We start from the raw sequence: 19,441 nt of genomic DNA, 5'->3' as shown, positions 1-19,441 counted from the left end.
CAAATAACCTCTTCTCACCGGCAAGTTTGAAATCATAATTGAGCTCTTTAATAGCCCAGTATGCCTTATGTTCTAGTTCGAGAGGTAAGTGACAAGCTTTTCCATAAACCATTTTATATGGAGACATACCCATAGGATTTTTATATGCAGTTCTATAGGCCCATAATTCATCATCAAGTTTCTTGGACCAATTCTTTCTAGACCTATTGGCAGTCTTTTGCAAAATTAATTTGAGCTCTCTATTGCTCAATTCTACCTGACCACTAGACTGCGGGTGATATGGAGATGCAATTCTATGATTAACGTCATATTTAGCAAGCATCTTACGGAAAGCACCATGAATAAAGTGTGAACCACCATCGGTCATTAAATATCTAGGGACTCCAAACCTCGGAAAAATAACTTCCTTAAGCATTTTAATAGAAGTGTTATGATCAGCACTACTAGTTGGAATAGCTTCTACCCACTTAGTAACGTAATCAACAGCAACTAAAATATGAATATATCCATTAGAGGCAGGAAAAGGTCCCATATAATCAAAGCCCCAAACATCAAATGGTTCAATAACAAGTGAATAATTCATAGGCATTTCTTGACGTCTACTAATATTAACAATTCTTTGACATTCGTCGCAAGACAAAACAAACTTACAGGCATCCTTGAAGAGAGTAGGCCAATAAAAACCAGATTGCAATACCTTATGTGCAGTTCTATCTCCAGCGTGGTGCCCTCCATAAGCCTCGGAGTGACACTTACGTAGGATTTGTTCCTGTTCATGCTCCGGTATACAACGTCTAATAACACCATCTACTCCTTCTTTATAAAGATGTGGGTCATCCCAAAAGTAATGTCGCAAGTCATAGAAAAACTTTTTCTTTTGTTGGTATGTGAAGCTAGGTGGTATAAACTTAGCAACAATATAATTAGCATAATCAGCATACCATGAAGTGCTACGAGAAGTGCTTATGACATTTAATTGTTCATCAGGAAAGCTATCATCAATAGGTAGTGGGTCATCAAGAACATTCTCTAACCTAGACAAGTTGTCTGCAACGGGGTTCTCAACTCCTTTTCTATCAACAATATATAAATCAAATTCTTGCAGCAGGAGAACCCATCTAATAAGTCTAGGTTTTGCATCTTTCTTTTCCATAAGATATTTAATAGCAGCATGATCTGTGTGAATAGTTACTTTAGAATCAACAATATAGGGTCTGAATTTATCACAAGCAAATACAATTGCTAAAAGTTCCTTTTCGGTAGTAGCATAATTTCTTTGAGCATTGTCTAGAGTCTTACTAGCATAATGGATAACATTTAATTTCTTATCAACTCTTTGCCCTAGAACAGCACCTACAGCATAATCACTAGCATCACACATAATTTCAAAGGGTAAATTCCAATTAGGTGGCTGAACAACAGGTGCAGAGACTAATGCTTTCTTGAGTATTTCAAATGCTTCTACACAATCATCATCAAAGACAAATGGTACATCTTTTTGTAATAAATTAGTCAGAGGCCTAGAGATTTTTGAGAAGTCCTTAATGAACCTCCTATAAAATCCGGCGTGACCAAGGAAACTTCTTATACCTTTGATGTCCTTGGGACATGGCATCTTTTCAATAGCATCAACCTTGGCTTTATCAACTTCAATACCTCTTTCAAAAACTTTGTGCCCCAAGACAATACCTTCATTAACCATAAAGTGGCACTTTTCCCAATTCAAGACAAGATTAGTTTCTTCACATCTATGCAGAACTCGAGCAATATTGCTCAAGCAATCATCAAAAGAGGAACCATAGACGGAAAAGTCGTCCATGAAAACCTCACAAATTTTCTCGCAAAAGTCAGAGAATATAGCCATCATGCATCTTTGAAAGGTAGCAGGTGCATTACATGAACCGAAAGGCATACGTCTATAAGCAAAAGTACCAAAAGGGCATGTAAAAGTAGTCTTTGATTGATCTTTAGCCGACACAGGTATTTGAGAAAAATCGGAATAACCATCTAGAAAGCAATAATGTGTGTATTTGCATAATCTTTCTAGCATTTGATCAATAAAAGGTAAGGGGTAATGATCTTTCTTAGTAGCCTTATTTAATTTGCAGAAATCAATTACCATCCTATAACCTGTGATAATTCTTTGCGGAATCAATTCATCTTTATCATTAGGGACAACAGTAATACCTCCCTTCTTAGGGACACAATGGATAGGACTTACCCACTAACTATCAGCAATGGGATAAATTATACCTGCCTCCAGAAGCTTGAGTATTTCCTTTCTTACCACTTCTTTCATTTTAGGATTCAAACGTCGTTGAGGATCACAAACTGGTTTGGCATCAGCTTCCAAATTTATTTTATGTTGACATAGAGTGGGACTGATGCCCTTAAGATCATCCAGAGTATATCCAATAGCGACACGGTGCTTCTTCAGAGTTTTCAATAATCTTTCTTCTTCATGCTCTGAAAGGTTAGTGCTAATAATGACAGGATATATTTTCTTTTCATCAAGATAAGCATATTTAAGATTATCAGGCAACGGTTTAAGCTCAAACACGGGATCACTCTTGGGTGGAGGAGGATCCCCTAGGATTTCAACAGGCAAATTGTGTTGCAGAATAGGTTCCTGTTTAAAGAATACTTCATCTATTTCCCTTCTTTCATTCATGAACATATCACTTTCATGGTCTAGCAAATAGTGTTCTAAAGGATCACTAGGAGGTACGGCAATAGAAGCAAGACCAATAATTTCATCCTTACTAGGCAATTCTTCCTCGCGATGTTGTTTACTAAATTTAGATAAATTAAACTCATGAACCATATCATCCAAGCCAATAGTAACAACATTCTTTTCGCAATCTATCTTAGCATTAACAGTATTCAAGAAGGGTCTACCAAATATAATGAGACAAAAACTATCTTGTGGAGAACCAAGAACAAGAAAATCAGCGGGATATTTGGTTTTTCCACACAAGACTTCAACATCTCTAACAATTCCCACTGGTGAAATAGTATCTCTATTGGCAAGTTTAATTGTGACATCAATTTCTTCTAACTCAGCAGGTGCAATATCATGCATAATTTCTTTGTATAAGTCAATGGGTATTACACTAGCACTAGCACCCATATCACATAAGCCATGATAACAATGATCTCCTATTTTAACAGAGATAATAGGCACGCCTACCACAGGTCTATGTTTATCTCTAGCACAAGGTTTAGCAATTCTAGCAGTTTCACCCTGGAATTGAATAACATGCCCATCAATATTATCAGACAAGAGATCTTTAACATTAGCAATATGGGGTTCTACTTTGACTTGCTCAGGAGGTGTATAACTTCTAATATTGCTTTTACGAACAATAGTTGAAGCTTTAGCATGATCCTTCATTCTAACAGGGAAAGGTGGTTTCTCAACATAAGAAGTGGGAACAATAGGATCATTATAAGTGACAATCTTTTCTTCAACTTTAATAGGTGCAGCTACTTTTACTTCTATGGGAGGATGATATTTAAACCACTTCTCCTTGGGGAGATCAACATAAGTAGCAAAAGATTCACAGAAAGAAGCTACGATCTCAGAGTCAAGTCCATATTTAGTGCTAAACTTACAGAAGATATCGGTATCCATAAAAGATTTAACACAGTCAAACTTAGGTGTCATACCTGACTCCTTACCTTCATCGAGGTCCCAATCTTTAGAGTTGCGTTTAATTATATCCAATAAATTCCATCTAAATTCAATAGTCTTCATCATAAAAGAGCCAACACAAGAAGTATCGAGCATGGTGTGATTGTTATCAGAAAGCCAAGCATAAAAACTTTGCATAATTACTTCTCTAGGGAGCTCATGATTGGGGCATGAATATAACATTGATTTAAGCCTCCCCCAAGCTTGAGCGATGATTTATCCTTCGCGAGGCCAAAAATTATATATATAATTGCGATCACGATGAACAAGATGCATAGGGTAATACTTTTGATGAAATTCCAATTTCAATCTTTTATAGTTCCATGATCTCATATCATCACATAGCCTATACCATGTCAATGTGTCTCCCTTTAAAGATAAAGGGAAGGCCTTCTTCTTAACAACATCATTGGGTATACCTGCAAGCTTAAATAGTCCACAAACATCATCCACATAGCGTAGATGTTCATCAGGATGCTTTGTTCCATCTCCTGTAAAAGTGTTAGCTAGCAGTTTTTCCATCATACCCGAAGGAATCTCAAAAGGAGTTTCATTTTCAATAGGTTCAGTAGGTTGAGTAGGTTGAGGAGCAACTCTTTGCTCTACTGGACGGGGTGAATATACCCCAAACAAGCCCCTTAAACAATTACTTTCCATAGTAACAAGTGACAGAAAATTTCAGCACACTAAATAAATTTTTTCCTTACCAAATTCCACCTACCAAAGGCGCTTCACTCCCCAGCAACGGCGCCAGAAAAGAGTCTTGATGACCCACAAGTATAGGGAATCTATCGTAGTCCTTTTGATAAGTAAGAGTGTCAAACCCAACGAGGAGCAGAAGGAAATGATAAGCGGTTTTCAGCAAGGTATTCTCTGCAAGTATTGAAATAAGTGGTAACAGATAGTTTTGTGATAAGATAAATTGTAACGAGCAACAAGTAACAAAAGTAAATAAAGTGCAGCAAGGTGGCCCAATCCTTTTTGTAGCAAAGGACAAGCCTGGACAAACTCTTATAATAGGAAAAGCGCTCCCGAGGACACATGGGAATATCGTCAAGCTAGTTTTCATCACGCTCATATGATTCGCGTTCGGTACTTTGATAATTTGATATGTGGGTAGACCGGTGCTTGGGTGTTGTTCTTACTTGAACAAGCATCCCACTTATGATTAACCTCTATTGCAAGCATCCGCAACTACAACAAAAGTATTAAGGTAAACCTAACCATAGCATGAAACATATGGATCCAAATCAGCCCCTTACGAAGCAACGCATAAACTAGGGTTTAAGCTTCTGTCACTCTAGCAACCCATCATCTACTTATTACTTCTCAATGCCTTCCTCTAGGCCCAAATAATGGTGAACTGTTATGTAGTCGACGTTCACATAACACCACTAGAGGCTAGACAACATACATCTTATCAAAATATCGAACGAATACCAAATTCACATGACTACTAATAGCAAGACTTCTCCCTTGTCCTCAGGAACAAACGTAACTACTCACAAAGCATATTCATGTTCATAATCAGAGGGGTAATAATGTGCATAAAGGATCTGAACATATGATCTTCCACCAAATACACCAACTAGCATCAACTACAAGGAGTAATCAACACTACTAGCAACCTACTAGCACCAATCCCGGACTTGGAGACAAGAATTGGATACAAGAGATGAACTAGGGTTTGGGGATGAGATGGCGCTGGTGAAGGTGTTGACGGAGATTGCCCTCTCCCGATGAGAGGAGCATTGGTGATGACGATGGTGATGATTTCCCTCTCCCGGAGGGAAGTGTCCCCGGCAGAACAGCTCTGCCGAAGCCCTAGATTGGTTCCGCCAAAGTTCCGCCTCGTGGCGTCGGAGTCTCATCCCGAAAGGTTGCCTTCTAATTTTTTTTATCGAAAGACTTCATATAGGAGAAGACGGGCGTCGGAGAGCCACCAAGGGGCCCACGAGGTAGGGGGGCGTGCCCGGGGGGGAGGGTGCGCCCCCACCCTCGTGAGCAGGGTGTGGGTCCCCTGGCCTTCATCTTTGGCGACGATTTTTCTTTATTTAATTTAAGATATTCCGTGGAGTTTCAGGACTTTTGGAGTTGCGCAGAATAGGCCTCCAATATTTGCTCCTTTTCCAGCCCAGAATTCCAGCTGCCAGCATTCTCCCTCTTCATGTAAACCTTGTAAAATAAGAGTGAATAGCCATAAGTATTGTGACATAACGTGAAATAACAGCCCATAATGCAATAAATATTGTCATAAAAGCATGATGCAAAATGGACGTATCAGTTACCATCGATCCTCAGACATACAACTTGGGGCCCCCTACCCAAGATTTGCCGGTTTTGACACCGACAGCTGGTGGTTCTGGAATATATGTGAATATATAGGAGGAAGACCTAGGTCAAGGGAGTCCCTAGGGGACCACAAGGTAGGGCGCGCCTTCCACCCTTGTCGCCACCTCGTGTCTCTTCTGGCTTGGACTCCAAGTCCTCTGGGTGTCTTCTGGGTCCAATAAAAATCATCGTGAAGTTTTATTCCGTCTGGACTCTGTTTAGTATTCCTTTTCTGCGGAGCTAAAAAACAAGGTAAAAAAAACTAGTACTGGGCACTAGGTTAATAGGTTAGTCCCAAAAATAATATAAAATAGCATATTAATGCATATAAAACATCCAAAACGGATAATATAATAGCATGGAACAATCAAAAATTATAGATACGTTGGAGACGTACCAGGACCAGGGGCCGATTTTGCTGCATCCAGCAAGCGAAATTACTGGACCAGTAACCCCAGGAGCTTCAACGAGGGCAACGGGAGCGGCAACAATGATGGGACCGACACTCTGTTTTGTTGGGACCGGCGCCCAGTTTGCTACAACCGGCAAGAGCGGGGGGATGTGAGTTGTGATGGGACGGCATCGCGTGATGCTACATCATATCTTTCGGTGACCGGTGCGTCGATGATGACGATGGACCGGCCATTTTTTGCTGGAATGACAGGTGCTGGTGGCTACATCAATGTCAGCGAGTGTGGCAAGCTATGAAACGGTGCGCTATGTTGCACCTGACGGTGGCGGACGTGGAGCTATAAAACACAGGTGCTGCCGAGGGGCGATGACGCGGACGAACGCGGCCGTCGTGCCTCATGCGAAGCACCCAATGTAGGAGATTTGCGGTTATTGGCACAAGGGGAGGGGCATATTTTCTGTTTGAGGGGCCGTTGACTGGGCTGAGGAAGAAGAAGATAAGAAGAAGGCAAATCAATGGTTCGTCGTAGGTTCAATAAACGGCTGGCTAGGTGACCGGCACAGGCTTTGGTCGGTCGGCCGACACCTAGAACTGGCAGCGAGCACTAAGCACCGGTCGACCGACCGAAATTTCGGTTGGTCACCGAATAGCCATGTGACTGAAGGCCTGATGAGCGATATTTTTACACTCATCCACCCTTTGTTTAGACCGAGATATTTCATTAGAGCCGAGATGTTTGCGCTGATATTGCTACTAATGACTAATGAATGCAAATGATTCCAAAAATCCTCTCTTTGATGTGTTTCCACGGGAGATTGGCTAAAAAGGAAAGAAACCACGTGTGAACATGAAAATGAGTGAAGGAGGAGATAGAAGAAATCCAGAGGAGGCGCACCAAAATAACAAAAGCAAAAAACAGCATTCCATACAACCGCTACCGCTCGTATGAGTGGTTGTATGGCGTCGAAACAAAGTTGTCTCATCCACCTGAACAACTTTTATAAAGGGGACCAGGTCGAAATGTTAACAGAACATCCGCGGGCAAAACCAGAACAGAGTCATCTTCATCCCCTTTCATCGAGTCTAGCCACCATTTTCATCTCTATACACACCATCACCACCATAGTTCATCTTCCTCTAGTTCATACTTATAATTGTGCATCACACAGGGCATCAATTGTAAGACATATTATCAATCTTCAAGATGTGTTCTTTATGTGATCCGATCTTCACGTGTGAGTAGTTCGGTAAGGTATGGGTTGAGGCATAGGCCTTGCAACCCTCTGTATTTGTTGTGGGGATCAATGGAAGTGCTTTGAATTAACGTCCCGTATGTGTGAAATAAAGTTGTTTTGTAGATGTCTCTTGTCTTGTCCGCGTTCTTCATCCTTGCACGTACCCAGGATCATGGAGAGCGAGCCACGAAAAGGCTAAGGGAAGGGAGAAAGTCAAGTGTTATTCTGAACACCAGTGATAGAAGTGTTTAGTATGGTAACACGGGTCCCATCATTGGGGTTTAATGATGTGTAGTCATTAAACGCCCAAATCTCTTGTCTGGTTATTATAATCTTAATTATCAAGGGAAACCTCACACGACATATAGGGCATTCGGTTGGAGAACTGATTCTTGATGCAGGACACGTGTCGGTCGAGATGTTATTTGGACATATCCCTCACTTCGGTTCGTAACAAGCACATCTCGACGGGTGAATTCCAACACACAAATTAAGATCACATCTGATCCTAACACAAATACATGGTTGTAAGCATTAAGATCTCATACCCGTACAGTTAGCTTGATTTGATCCAGTCAAAAGCTAGAATTAATCCTTTGACAGAAGCTTTCTAGAGACCATCGCTTCAAGGGGACCTTCCTCTCGTGGGTTCGATAACCCAGGTCACCTCCGGGGAAATAGGTGTGTAATACTTTCCGTTCCGTTATCGGATCACTAAAAGGAGGTATTAAGGCCCCCGCATCATTAGATCACCCTTGCTCCTTCGTCCTCCTCTCGCAGCTCACCCAGCACCCCGCCCCTCTCCACACATCTAGCACGCGACGCTATGTGTTGCTAGCCCTGCAGGCTCCCGCGCGCTTGTCGTCGTCATCCCCATCGTCGGCCTGTTTGCCGCTCGTAGTAGAGGCCGCCGCTTGCCACACTCGTCGAATGGCCTTGTAGCTCATCGTGCTCCACCTCTAGTTGCAACAGCGCTAGATGGGGTTCCAGCAGTCATATCGCATCATGCACACATCGTAGCACCCTCACGTGCGTTGCCAAAAAGTAGCCCTATCATCACTGCTGGCAGGTGTCAGCTCATCGATCTCTCATTGAAGCTTTTTCAGAAGCGGGTTGAAGCTTTCTCGTCGTTGGTTGCAGCTTTTCTCTAATTTTCGTCGCCGGTCACAGCCAAAAATATGGTGGTAACAAATTATGTCACTCGATGTAGCCAAAAATAACCGCGATCGCAGTAGAAAATGTGGTCGCCACCGTCGCATGTCCAACATCAGCATTAATGATGTAGCATTGTCGACGATGGTAGTGATAACAATTTACGATAATTGCAGCAAAAAAAAGTCTCGCCGTAGAACCAACGCAGCTGCACTCTACAGATTGCAGCTCGCCTTGCTGCGACGATGGTCGTAGCAGTTTCAGAGGTAGAGGGAGAGGAAAGGGAGGGACAAGCTGAAGAACGCCCCTCATAGCAGCACATGGGGGAAGGGTGTAGCAGCACCTGGGAGGTTGTAGCAAATAGCGACAATGATTGTAGCAGTTTCAGAGGAAGGGAGAGAGGAGATGGATGGCCAAGCTGAAGAACACCCCTCAGAGGGAACCGGATCCTCTAACATCCTCAAGGGATGTCACGTAAGCTACAGTAACCGTGACATCCCTTCTTCACATCCATATGGTTAAGCCTAAAATGATTATAATTAATTTACAAATTATAAATCTACTGTATACATTTACAAAAATTACTTACAAACAAAATTATGGTGCAATAAAATTATTTTTTGATATATTTTTTTACATGCTACAGTAAATCCGCATATTGGTTGCTACAGTAACCCTAACATCCTTTCTTCGTTTTACACACGCATTTCACTGTAGCTTCATGACATCCCTTGAGTATGTTAGAGGATCCGCTTCCCCCTCAGAGGGAGAGCCAAGCGAGGCGAAAGTCTGTTTCGAGAGAGAACGCCTCTCATAGCCACACCCTCCTTAGGCAACCTTCTTGAAGACATCAAGCAAGAAGCGAAATTATGGGCAAGAGCCGGCGCCAAAGGGCTCGACAGGATCATTCTTGTAACATAAAATGTAAACTTGGAGGCTGAGCATCCTCCCTCCTCTCTCTGCTCTTTAATGCGCCCGGACACCGTCATCATTGTGTACGATGACCGGGATGCTAACCCGGTACTCTTTCCCACGAGGTAATAGCACCGCAGGTACCCTAACTTGCACAGAATGTGACGATTTAGTCCCAAACTTGCAAAACTTGACTCCACCATACCCCAACTTGCACCTCATGTGATGATTTAGTCCCAGGCCAATGAGAACTCGACAATTGGAAGCCAGCTTGCTGGACCGGTCAGCGCACACACTTTTGCACAAACCCCCTGCTGTTTACTTTAATCAACCTGCACTTTGCATGCAGAAAACAATCCACCACCAAACACCCCGCGCGACGCGACAAGAAACTGCAGCAGAAGAAATGGCGGCGACCGGGAGGTGGTTGTTGGCGCTTCACTGCTCCTCTCGCTTCGTGCTAGCCAAAGCCCAAAGGTGCTTTCGGTGAGTGAGAGCATTCTAGAAGAGGCCGGGGGGTAGTTTGCTGCCGTCCACGTAAGCAAAATAACGTGTGTATGCACACATTTTTTCGAAGAGTGAGTGTGTATACTATGCACACGTGTGACTAGTCACTCACGCAGATGTCCTGCGTTGGCTCCATGCACGCCACGTAGGAAGGAGCCGCCTGGTCATGTGACGGGTTTTGTTGTTTGGCTAAACTAGGTGCGTCGAAATTAAGCTATAACCATACGGTGAGTTGTTAATTTGCATGTATGAGCACACAGCTGTGGTCCACTCTCACTCCGTTTGTACATGTTCACGTAGTGTGTGGTGCAAGTAAGCTAGCGGACAAATCTGCATCGGCGTACCGCGTACGTACATCCAAAATCTGCTCCGATGATCGACTCTTGTTCCTTTGGATCTGGCGAAAAGGCCCGAAAGATGCAGGCTTGTCACGCACGTTGCCGGTGAGCCACGTACCAATGCAATGGACAGCGCCGACCGCATAACTCAACCAGGATAGATGCTTATCTTGTTAATGACATGAGCAACAAACGTGCTAAAAAAAGAAAAGCTAACATATAGCTCCGACCAACACCCAAATATTTTGATTGTAGCAACAACAAAAAAACGTCGTCTGTCTCGGGACGGTACTTCTATATCCATGTCAATATAAAAAGAACAAGTCATAGAAATTCAACAAATCTCACCCATTCAACTGCATCTATCCAACATGCACAAAGCTTCGGCGTTAGCATTAAACATACATTTAGCATTATAAACATGTTTACCACCCTCTACTAATTAATACTCCTATCATGTCTAATATCAACATCAATTTAACCAAGTAATTATATCATATCCAATATTACATGCAATTTATATCTTGTAATGTACAATACACTTGATATATTGTCTAATATTGATGTACGTTGTACAGACCTACTTTTTTAACACCGTACAAACGGCAGATGTTCACAGACACTCAAATTTTGTTTTACTACTAGTCTATGACCAGCCTGCATGGCTTCCTTTCTGTTTCTGTTTTTTCTATCGAAGGAAGTGGTAATATGATTCCAGCTTTGAATCCACTCATCAATCATCCGAGAATTCCGAAACACCGTACTCTCTCGTACATCTCCACTCAACGACCACAATCGATCGAGGCATGCGTGCATGCATGCATGCATGCATGCAAGAATGATTTGCTCCGCCCACCACGGCAAAGACAGTTTTGATTGATCAATGCATTCAGGTGGAGGTGAGTGCGGGTTGATTAAAGGAAACAGAAGGGGGTTTTGTGTAAAAGTGTGTGCGTTGACCGGTCCAGCCAGCTGGCTACCAATTGTCGAGTTCTTATTGGTCTGGGACTAAATCAGCACATGAAATGCAAGTTGGGGTATGGTGGAGTCAAATTTTGCAAGTTTGGGACTAAATCGTCACATTATGTGCAAGTTAGGGTACCTGCGGTGCTATTACCTCCTTTCCCACCCTATCAATGGAAATACGCAACCTCACATATTCGAGAAAAAAAGGAGTTGTGCTCCGGACGGGGAAGAAAAGAGGGAAGAACTAGTGGACGAGAGAGCTGCAAGCAAAAGATAATAATAAGAGGAAAAAAAGGCGTCGTATAGAGTGCGTGGGCCAGAAAAACGTACTAAGGACATGTACAATGGTCGATAAGATAGTCTTATCTTAAATCTTGCATGCAATTTAGAGATGACAAAAAAGCATGTCTACAATGAGTCATCTTTTAGCCTTATCTTCAATAACTAGTTATTCCTAAAAACGTGGTGAGACATATTGTGCTAAGAGATCATCTCTTGCCTTTTCTTAATTAAGAGAAGACAAGCCTTCTCTTATGATTTCTCTCTCCTCCACCTCATCTTATAACCTATGTGACATTGCTAAGATAGAACCATTGTACATGTCCTAACTGCGCGGTCTCCCTGATCGTTCGATCCAGCTGGATCACGTGGCCCGCGCGCGACCGGTGGTCGGGTGTAAACGTTTCCCTTGTCTTTTACTGTAGATATAGGGAGGGTTCTGAAAGGTTTTGACTTGATGCTCCTTTTCATTCGCCAACTGAGCGCCGCGGTGGTTCCACGCAGCCCTCGAATCCACCGTTTCGTACCCACCAACTCTAGCAGATCCAGATCCGGTCTATCACCCTCTCCATCTACGGATACATCTACCACCGCGCCGCACGAGATGAAGGGCGCTAATTTCTGCTCTGCCTGGACTGCCGACGGGCAGCAGTTCGTCCTCCCTTAAACACACGCACTGCCAAGATGGTGGAGTGAAACTTCCATTAGAGCTGCCAAGTACGGCGAGTTTCTATTCTTTTTTCTTTCAATTCTCGACTTTGTAGCAAATTTGCTTTGTAGACCTCAGTTATAGACTTTTTACCAATCGCACTGCACTTGCACCTCATATGCAGATCTACTATTCCCTGTTACTATTTGTCCCAAGCAAAGATACTGCTACGATGGATCTCATCGTTGGCGCCTCGAGCAACGCCGTGAAATCCCTCGTCGGCAAGCTCGGGAGCCTACTCGCCCAGGAGTACACCCTGATCCAGGGCGTCCGCGACGACATCCAGTACATCAACGACGAGCTGGCCAGTATGCAGGCTTTCCTCAACAGGACCAAGCGTGCTGGCAGCCACGACGAGCAGCGGCAGGACTGGATGAAGCAGGTGCGCGAGGTGTCCTACGACATTGAGGACTGCGTCGACGACGTCAACCACCGGCTCGGCCACGAGCCCCGAGGGAACGGCAAGCTGATGTACATCCGGAAGAAGTGGTATTTCCTCACGACGATGTACGTGCGCCGGTGCATCGCCGCCGAGATCGGCAACCTCAAGGTTCGGGCGCAGCAGGTCAGCGACCGGCGCACGAGGTACGGGGTGGACAACCTTACGGGAAGTAGCAGTGAGCCCGTGGTAGCTGACGCTCCTACAGACCGTGTAGCTCCGCCTCCCGAACTCATTGGCACGAAGCAACCGGTGGGCGTGGAAGATGCCATGAACGAACTCGGGGGATGGTTTAAAGCAGAGCAGCACACCACTCAGCAGAGCACTGAGAAGCGGTTCCTTGCTATTTTTGGGTTTGGTGGCCTTGGGAAGACAACGCTCGCCATGGAGTTGTACCGCAGGTTTGGAGATGATTTTGACTGCAGAGCGTCGGTGCAGGCCTCGCAGAAGTTCAATCTTTTGATGATTCTGAGGAGCCTTGTCAAGCAATTCCATGAGCAGCAGGCCGGTGCTTCTCTGAATGACCCCCTTGAGGGAATTGAGGAATGGGGAGAAAAAGATCTCAGAAAGAAGCTCGTTGACCAACTGAAAGATAAGAGGTATACCACTCGTATATGTTTGCTCTTGTTGTTGTAGTACTTACTTTACGTGCACAAGCCAGTCCATTATACTAGTACAGTATTTAATTGTGATGTTGCTATTGCAAATACTTACTTGGTTTTTCAATAATTCTTGAATTAGGTACCTTGTCTTGGTAGATGACATATGGTCTGTATCAGCATGGGAAAACATTAATGATTCTTTGCCTGAAAGAGTGAAGTGTGGGAGTGTAGTGGTGACAACAAGGTTTAAATCTGTAGCTGTTGCCTGCTGCCGTCGAAATGGTCGCTTGTATGACCACAAGCCACTTCTTGAAGAAAATTCCTACAAATTATTTCGCCAAATTGTCTCAAGTGCTCCTGATAATGCATCTAAAGCTTCATTATATGGTCAAATTCTATCCGGCACTCCTGGTAATCCAACTAAAGCTCCGTCAGGTGATTACATTGTCACCTCTGCTTCTGATAGTCCAACTGAAGCTGCATCGCATGGTATAATTATCTCGGGTGCTGTTGGTGATAATCCAACTAAAGCAGTAGCACATGGTCAAATTATGTCTGGTACTTCTGACAATCCCATTGGAGATGCTCAAGCTCTTTTAAAAAAGTGTGGAGGTTTGCCTTTGGCCATAATTGTCGTAGCAGGGCTCGTGGCTAGTAAACTGCGATCAGGCACTAGCTCGAAGACAATAGATAACTACTTAGCTGAAGTAGACAAGGCTTTGAATGGGGGGTTGGAAACTCATCTCAGTACGGAAGGAGTGACAAAAGTACTTGACCAATGCTACAATGATTTGCCGGCTGATCTCAAGACCTGTTTATTGTACTTGAGCATGTTTCCGAAGGGCAGCTTTGTTAGCAGAAAGCGTTTGATTAGAAGATGGATAGGAGAAGGCTTTATCATTCAAAAGCATGGGAAGACTATTGAGGAAGTTGCTGAAGATTACTTCAACGAACTAATTAGCAGAAACTTGATTCGGGCAGTCAACAACAGCAGTAATGGCAAAGTCAAGACCTATCAAATTCATGACATGGTTCTTGAGTATATTGTTTCCAAGTCAAGCGACGAGAATTTCATCACTGTAGTGGGTGGTCACTGGCAGACACCATTTCCAAGCTACAAGGTGCGCCGACTCTCTATTCACAGAAGTGCTCGGGAAGAAAAAGAAACTGTAGAGAGGATGAAATTGTCACATGTCCGATCATTGACAGCATTCGACAGCTTTAAAGCACTGCATTCTTGTTTGCTGAAGTTTCAGATACTGCAAGTGCTGGATCTTGAATCTTGTAGAGATTTATCGTCCCATCAGCTCCAGAAAATATGCAAAATGCACCAGTTGAAGTACTTGAGCCTACGTCGGACAGACATTGAGGAGATTCCAGCTGAAATAGGGAAGCTGGAATATTTGGAGGTATTTGACATAAGGGAGACAGAAGTAAGTGAACTGCCTCAGTCAGTTGGGGGGCTAAAGCGGATGACCCATCTGCTTGCTGGCAATAAAAGCAAGCGGAAAGCACTGATAATGACAGAAGAGATCACAAAGATGACAGCCCTTAAAACGCTATCTGGTATGGGGATATGTGGAACCTCAACTGCAGGCATGGTCAGATTCACCAGGAAGACAACGGCTACTGGCTTATTCAAATCGACTAGCCGCGGCTCATGTAAGCAAGTGCTCCAAGCCTTAGAGAAGCTCACAAACCTGAAGAAACTCAGCCTTTACATACTTGGGAAGCTGGAAGAAGAAGATGAGATACTGTTGCTCTCTGCCATTGAGCACCTGAGCAGTTGCTCGCTCAAATTTCTTGCGGTTGATGATGGCTTCACTGGCTTTCTTGAGGAATCACTCAGTTCTTCAAAAGCACCGCCAGAGCACCTGCACACCCTGGAGCTTTGCGGCAATTTATTTGAAGTGCCCAAGTGGATCGTTAGTATGCATGGCCTTGAGAAACTAACTTTGTCCTTAACTTCACTGAGGACAGATACTTTGATGCTTCTAAGTGAATTGCCTGAGCTATTCTCTCTCACTTTCTCTCTAGATGCAGCAAAGTCCAAGAATGGAAGTGCTCTTGAAATTCTGCATAAGAATACAATGAATTCAGGAGGAGAGATATTTGTGCCGGATGGTGGTTTCGGCAAGCTTAAGCTACTGCGCTTATTGGCACCATTTCTGCCACCTTTGAGTTTTGTGGAAGGTGCCATGCCGATGCTCCAGAGACTTGAACTGAGGTTCAGAACTGCGTATGGTGTTCATGGCCTGGAAAATCTTGCAAGTCTCCGTCAGATATTTCTTGCAGTCAGCAGCAAGGCCCCTAAGGCGGCCGAGGAGATAAAGCGATTGGCGAACAAGATTGAGAAGAATCCCCCTACTGTGATTGTCGACGAGTACAACGAATCATCAATGGAGTAAGAGATTGTCTGGTCTAGCTATTCTCACTTAGTACCTTTGTATTGTAGGGATATCAGTATAACTTAGCAATAAAGATAGTTCTGTGTACGGTGTACCAACCGATGATGCAGAGGCCAGGGCTTCTCGCTTTATACCATCAAGCCTGGTGATAAGCGCGTGTCTATATTGTGTCGTAGCATTCTTGCTCCGCATTGCTGGTGCTCTTAGAGCATCATCGGATGATGTAAAACAACCGTCGTGCCAAAAAAAAACTGCTGTTTGAGGGCATTTTGGGCCAAAAAAACATATCCCACAAATGCCCTATCTCTATTTGTTGCCAAAATAATTTGCAAATGCCCTAATTTTTTGTTACAAGTGATGTATATTTGCAACACCATTAGAGCATCTACAGACGGACTTGGCAAATCCAGTCCCTCAAATGCCCGCGGATCCGCGTGCACTGACCGGTCATCCTCAAATTGTGTCATACACGTCCACGTATCTCATATCTGATCCCTTATATCCATACTAAATCATGCAACATCGATAAAAACTACATAAATCATGAACGGACATAGAAACGGACATACAAGTGCACAATCCGTTCACCAAACGATCACAGCCGGATCTTCAAAAGATCGTCACAATTCACATAATGCACATAACACGACGGACAAGTTTAAACTACATCTAAAACCTTGAATTTAAAGTGGAGAAGGCGGATCTTCACCACTTCCTAGTCGGCCCCTTCCCCTTCCGGTTGCCGGCGCAACTATAGGCGTCGGCGGCTGGTGCATGATCATCTGAGTCGTCGGATGAAGTGTCGTGGTCGTCGCCGTTAGAGGTATTGGAGAGGAGGATGAGCCCTTTGAGCCGTCAGGCGGCCCTGTCCTACTGCCTCTTGAGCTTTGCTAGTCCAGCTGCCTCCGCCGCGTCGCGCTCGGACTGCTCAATGGCAATTCGGAGCGCCTTGGCGTTCTTCCGGAGAAGCCGCCGAGCGTCTATCTCCGTCGTCATAACTGACCGGCGGTAGACCCAAGCGAGGAGTCGCTCGTCCTCGTCGGGCTCTGCCTGCATCCCGCGGTGGCGCACGGACTACTCGGTCGTGTCCCTCTCCCTTGTCTGCTGCCTCTCGCGGCGGGCGGCGCACGCCTCCGATTCCGGCGTACGCGTCCGGGCCGGCGGGGCGAGCACAAGCACCCACTGCTGCCCACTTGGGGGTGCAGCAGCTGGCTGGGGCAGGGGACGGCGTGGGGAGGCGCAGGCTATGCAGCCCTCGCGCAGCTCTACGCGGGCCGGGAGGGGCCTACGCCGGCTGGGGAGCAGCGGCGACGCTACAGATCAGAGCTGCTTCCGGTGTCCACCTTGGACTGCTCCAAGGCAATACGGAGGGCCAGCTCCTCATCGACGTCAACGTCGGAGTCGGAGCGGCTGCCAGAGCTCGACATGGTCACCGGATTGGATCAGAGCCAGAGAGGGGAGAGGAGAGGACGGAGCGAGAGAGGAGAGCTAGTGAGCTAGGATTTCGAGCGAGGAGCCAGACTGGGGTTTTCGTGGGACATTGGCGGGGTCAGTGGTGGGCCGGCCTATCAGGAAGACGTGCCCGGGCCACCCTATATCCGTCCTATATTTGGGCTGGATATGAGGGGCGCCGGACAGCCCGGGCATTTGAGGGTGGTTTGAGGCGCCCAGTGGGATTGAGTTTTTGTGACCGGTTTGCCCGCCCGGGCGTTTGAGACGGGTTTGGGGCACCCGGTTGTAGATGCTCTTAGTGCTGCCCCAAAACAAAAACGGTTGTGGTGGGAACCCAACCGCCAGTGTAATTTTTCATCGCTATCATGCAACCTCATCCTGCCTCCGCGTCGGCCGATTCAAGCCGCCGCCACAACCACTCCATCGACCACCGTGAACCCCACCATCCCTCGGCGACCTCTGTCACTGAGCCCCGACCCCGTCGAGCTTGTAACACGTTTGTCCCGTCCCGCTGACGTCGACCTCCCCATCCCACTCCTCGGCACCGTCCGCCGCAACCGCCCATGTCCGCTGAGCTCGCGACGCAGCCGACCCGTCCCGCTACCATCCCCGTGCACCATGCCGTTGTCCCTGAGAACCTCGTCGTCGTCCCCGAGTTCCTGCCACCGTGAGCGAGCTTCCCTGTCGTCGAATTCCGTCGTCCCCACCAAGCTCCTCCTTGCCGTCGGATCTGCCTCCCAACCTCCTCGCCATCGGATTGTCATGTTTCATGTGGTTCTTAATATTTTTATGTTTCATGTTTCAAATTCATGGACTTTAGTCGGTTCTCTTTTCTCGTTTCTGTTGTGGCCTACTCGTCTCATTTGTTGTGATAAGACTTCTCATAGTGGGGTTATCATAGTAAGTATTATGCAATGTCAACTAAGTATGTAGCTGAGTTGTCATGGTATTTACTGAGGAAAAGGAGGACATGAGTATCATGATATTAAATGAGATACTAATATGAGTCATGTTAAAAAATTGAGACCATCTAAGATACTCCCTCCGTCACAGTTTATAGGACGTGCTTCAACAATCTATTAACTTACGATGGAGGTCTAATATAATTGAGGAGTATTAGTAACCTATGATGTAATTGATAATATAACATAATTCTAAATATACTAAACCCGGCCAGGTTTAGTTTACCAGGTTTTTTGGAATTTTTCTTATCAGACAAAATCAGACCAATGGGTGCTTGACGCGTGCTTTAGTGGGGGATTTAGTCAAGTACACGGCTAGGTGCGTGCAGCGATTGCTGGTGCAAAAGATAATAAATTGAGGACTCAGCTCTTGCATGTCCTGGACTCTTCTCACTTCTCGATTGGTTACATGCGGTTCGGCCATGGAGAGATCGAGTTGGCCACGCCTTTCTTTTGAGTTAATTGCAAGGAACAACCACACTTCGGCACGTCGTAACGAATCAGTATTATTAGTCATTTATTTTGCCATGCAATATCAACTCTAAACCTAAGTGTTGCAAAACAGTCTAAGTCACGTATAAACGCGTATTGACGGTGTATCTGACTGCCAGGACCCGTGTGTCAGGGGCTGACATGTCATGCTCTTTTATAAAAACAACCCTTGCTTCTTATTTAATCACGCATAAATCCTTTATTTGTCAAAAAAATGTCCTGGTACAAGAAAACTTTTTTCAAAAATAACCACACGGGCTCGTCCTGCCGGGATTCGAACACGCTCCGTGCCTTTCGATGGGAAAGCTAGCTGCCGCTGCGCTCCTGCTGCTGCTTTCACGTCAACTTTGTGCCTTTCGTTTCTTTACAAAATAGAAAATTGAGTGACCGTCCGCCGGAAATCGACCCCGCCGAGTCGCTCGCCGTGCGCGCTTGCTGCCTCTGCCCCATGCCATCCTATGTGTCAACTAATACGCGTATACGTCTTTAAACTCAACGTTCTGGTTTTTATATAATATTAAAAAATATTATATGTTCATCGCATCGTACGA

General features: G+C 45.0%; 1 protein-coding gene across 1 annotated transcript; it reads left to right on the top strand.

Moving 5' to 3' along the window:
• Nucleotides 1-12,301: 12,301 nt before the first annotated feature.
• LOC123045566 (disease resistance protein Pik-2) lies at nt 12,302-16,325 on the top strand. Its single transcript, XM_044468675.1, has 3 exons — nt 12,302-12,543; nt 12,660-13,573; nt 13,716-16,325. Exons 2-3 carry the CDS (start codon nt 12,708-12,710, stop codon nt 15,982-15,984), a joined length of 3,135 nt encoding a protein of 1,044 aa, XP_044324610.1. The 5' UTR covers nt 12,302-12,543; nt 12,660-12,707; the 3' UTR covers nt 15,985-16,325.
• The last annotated feature ends 3,116 nt before the right edge of the window (nt 16,326-19,441 follow it).

Source organism: Triticum aestivum, chromosome 2B, assembly GCF_018294505.1.
Source record: "Triticum aestivum cultivar Chinese Spring chromosome 2B, IWGSC CS RefSeq v2.1, whole genome shotgun sequence".
Taxonomy (NCBI): Eukaryota; Viridiplantae; Streptophyta; class Magnoliopsida; order Poales; family Poaceae; genus Triticum; species Triticum aestivum.
This window is presented reverse-complemented; position numbering and strand designations above follow the sequence as displayed.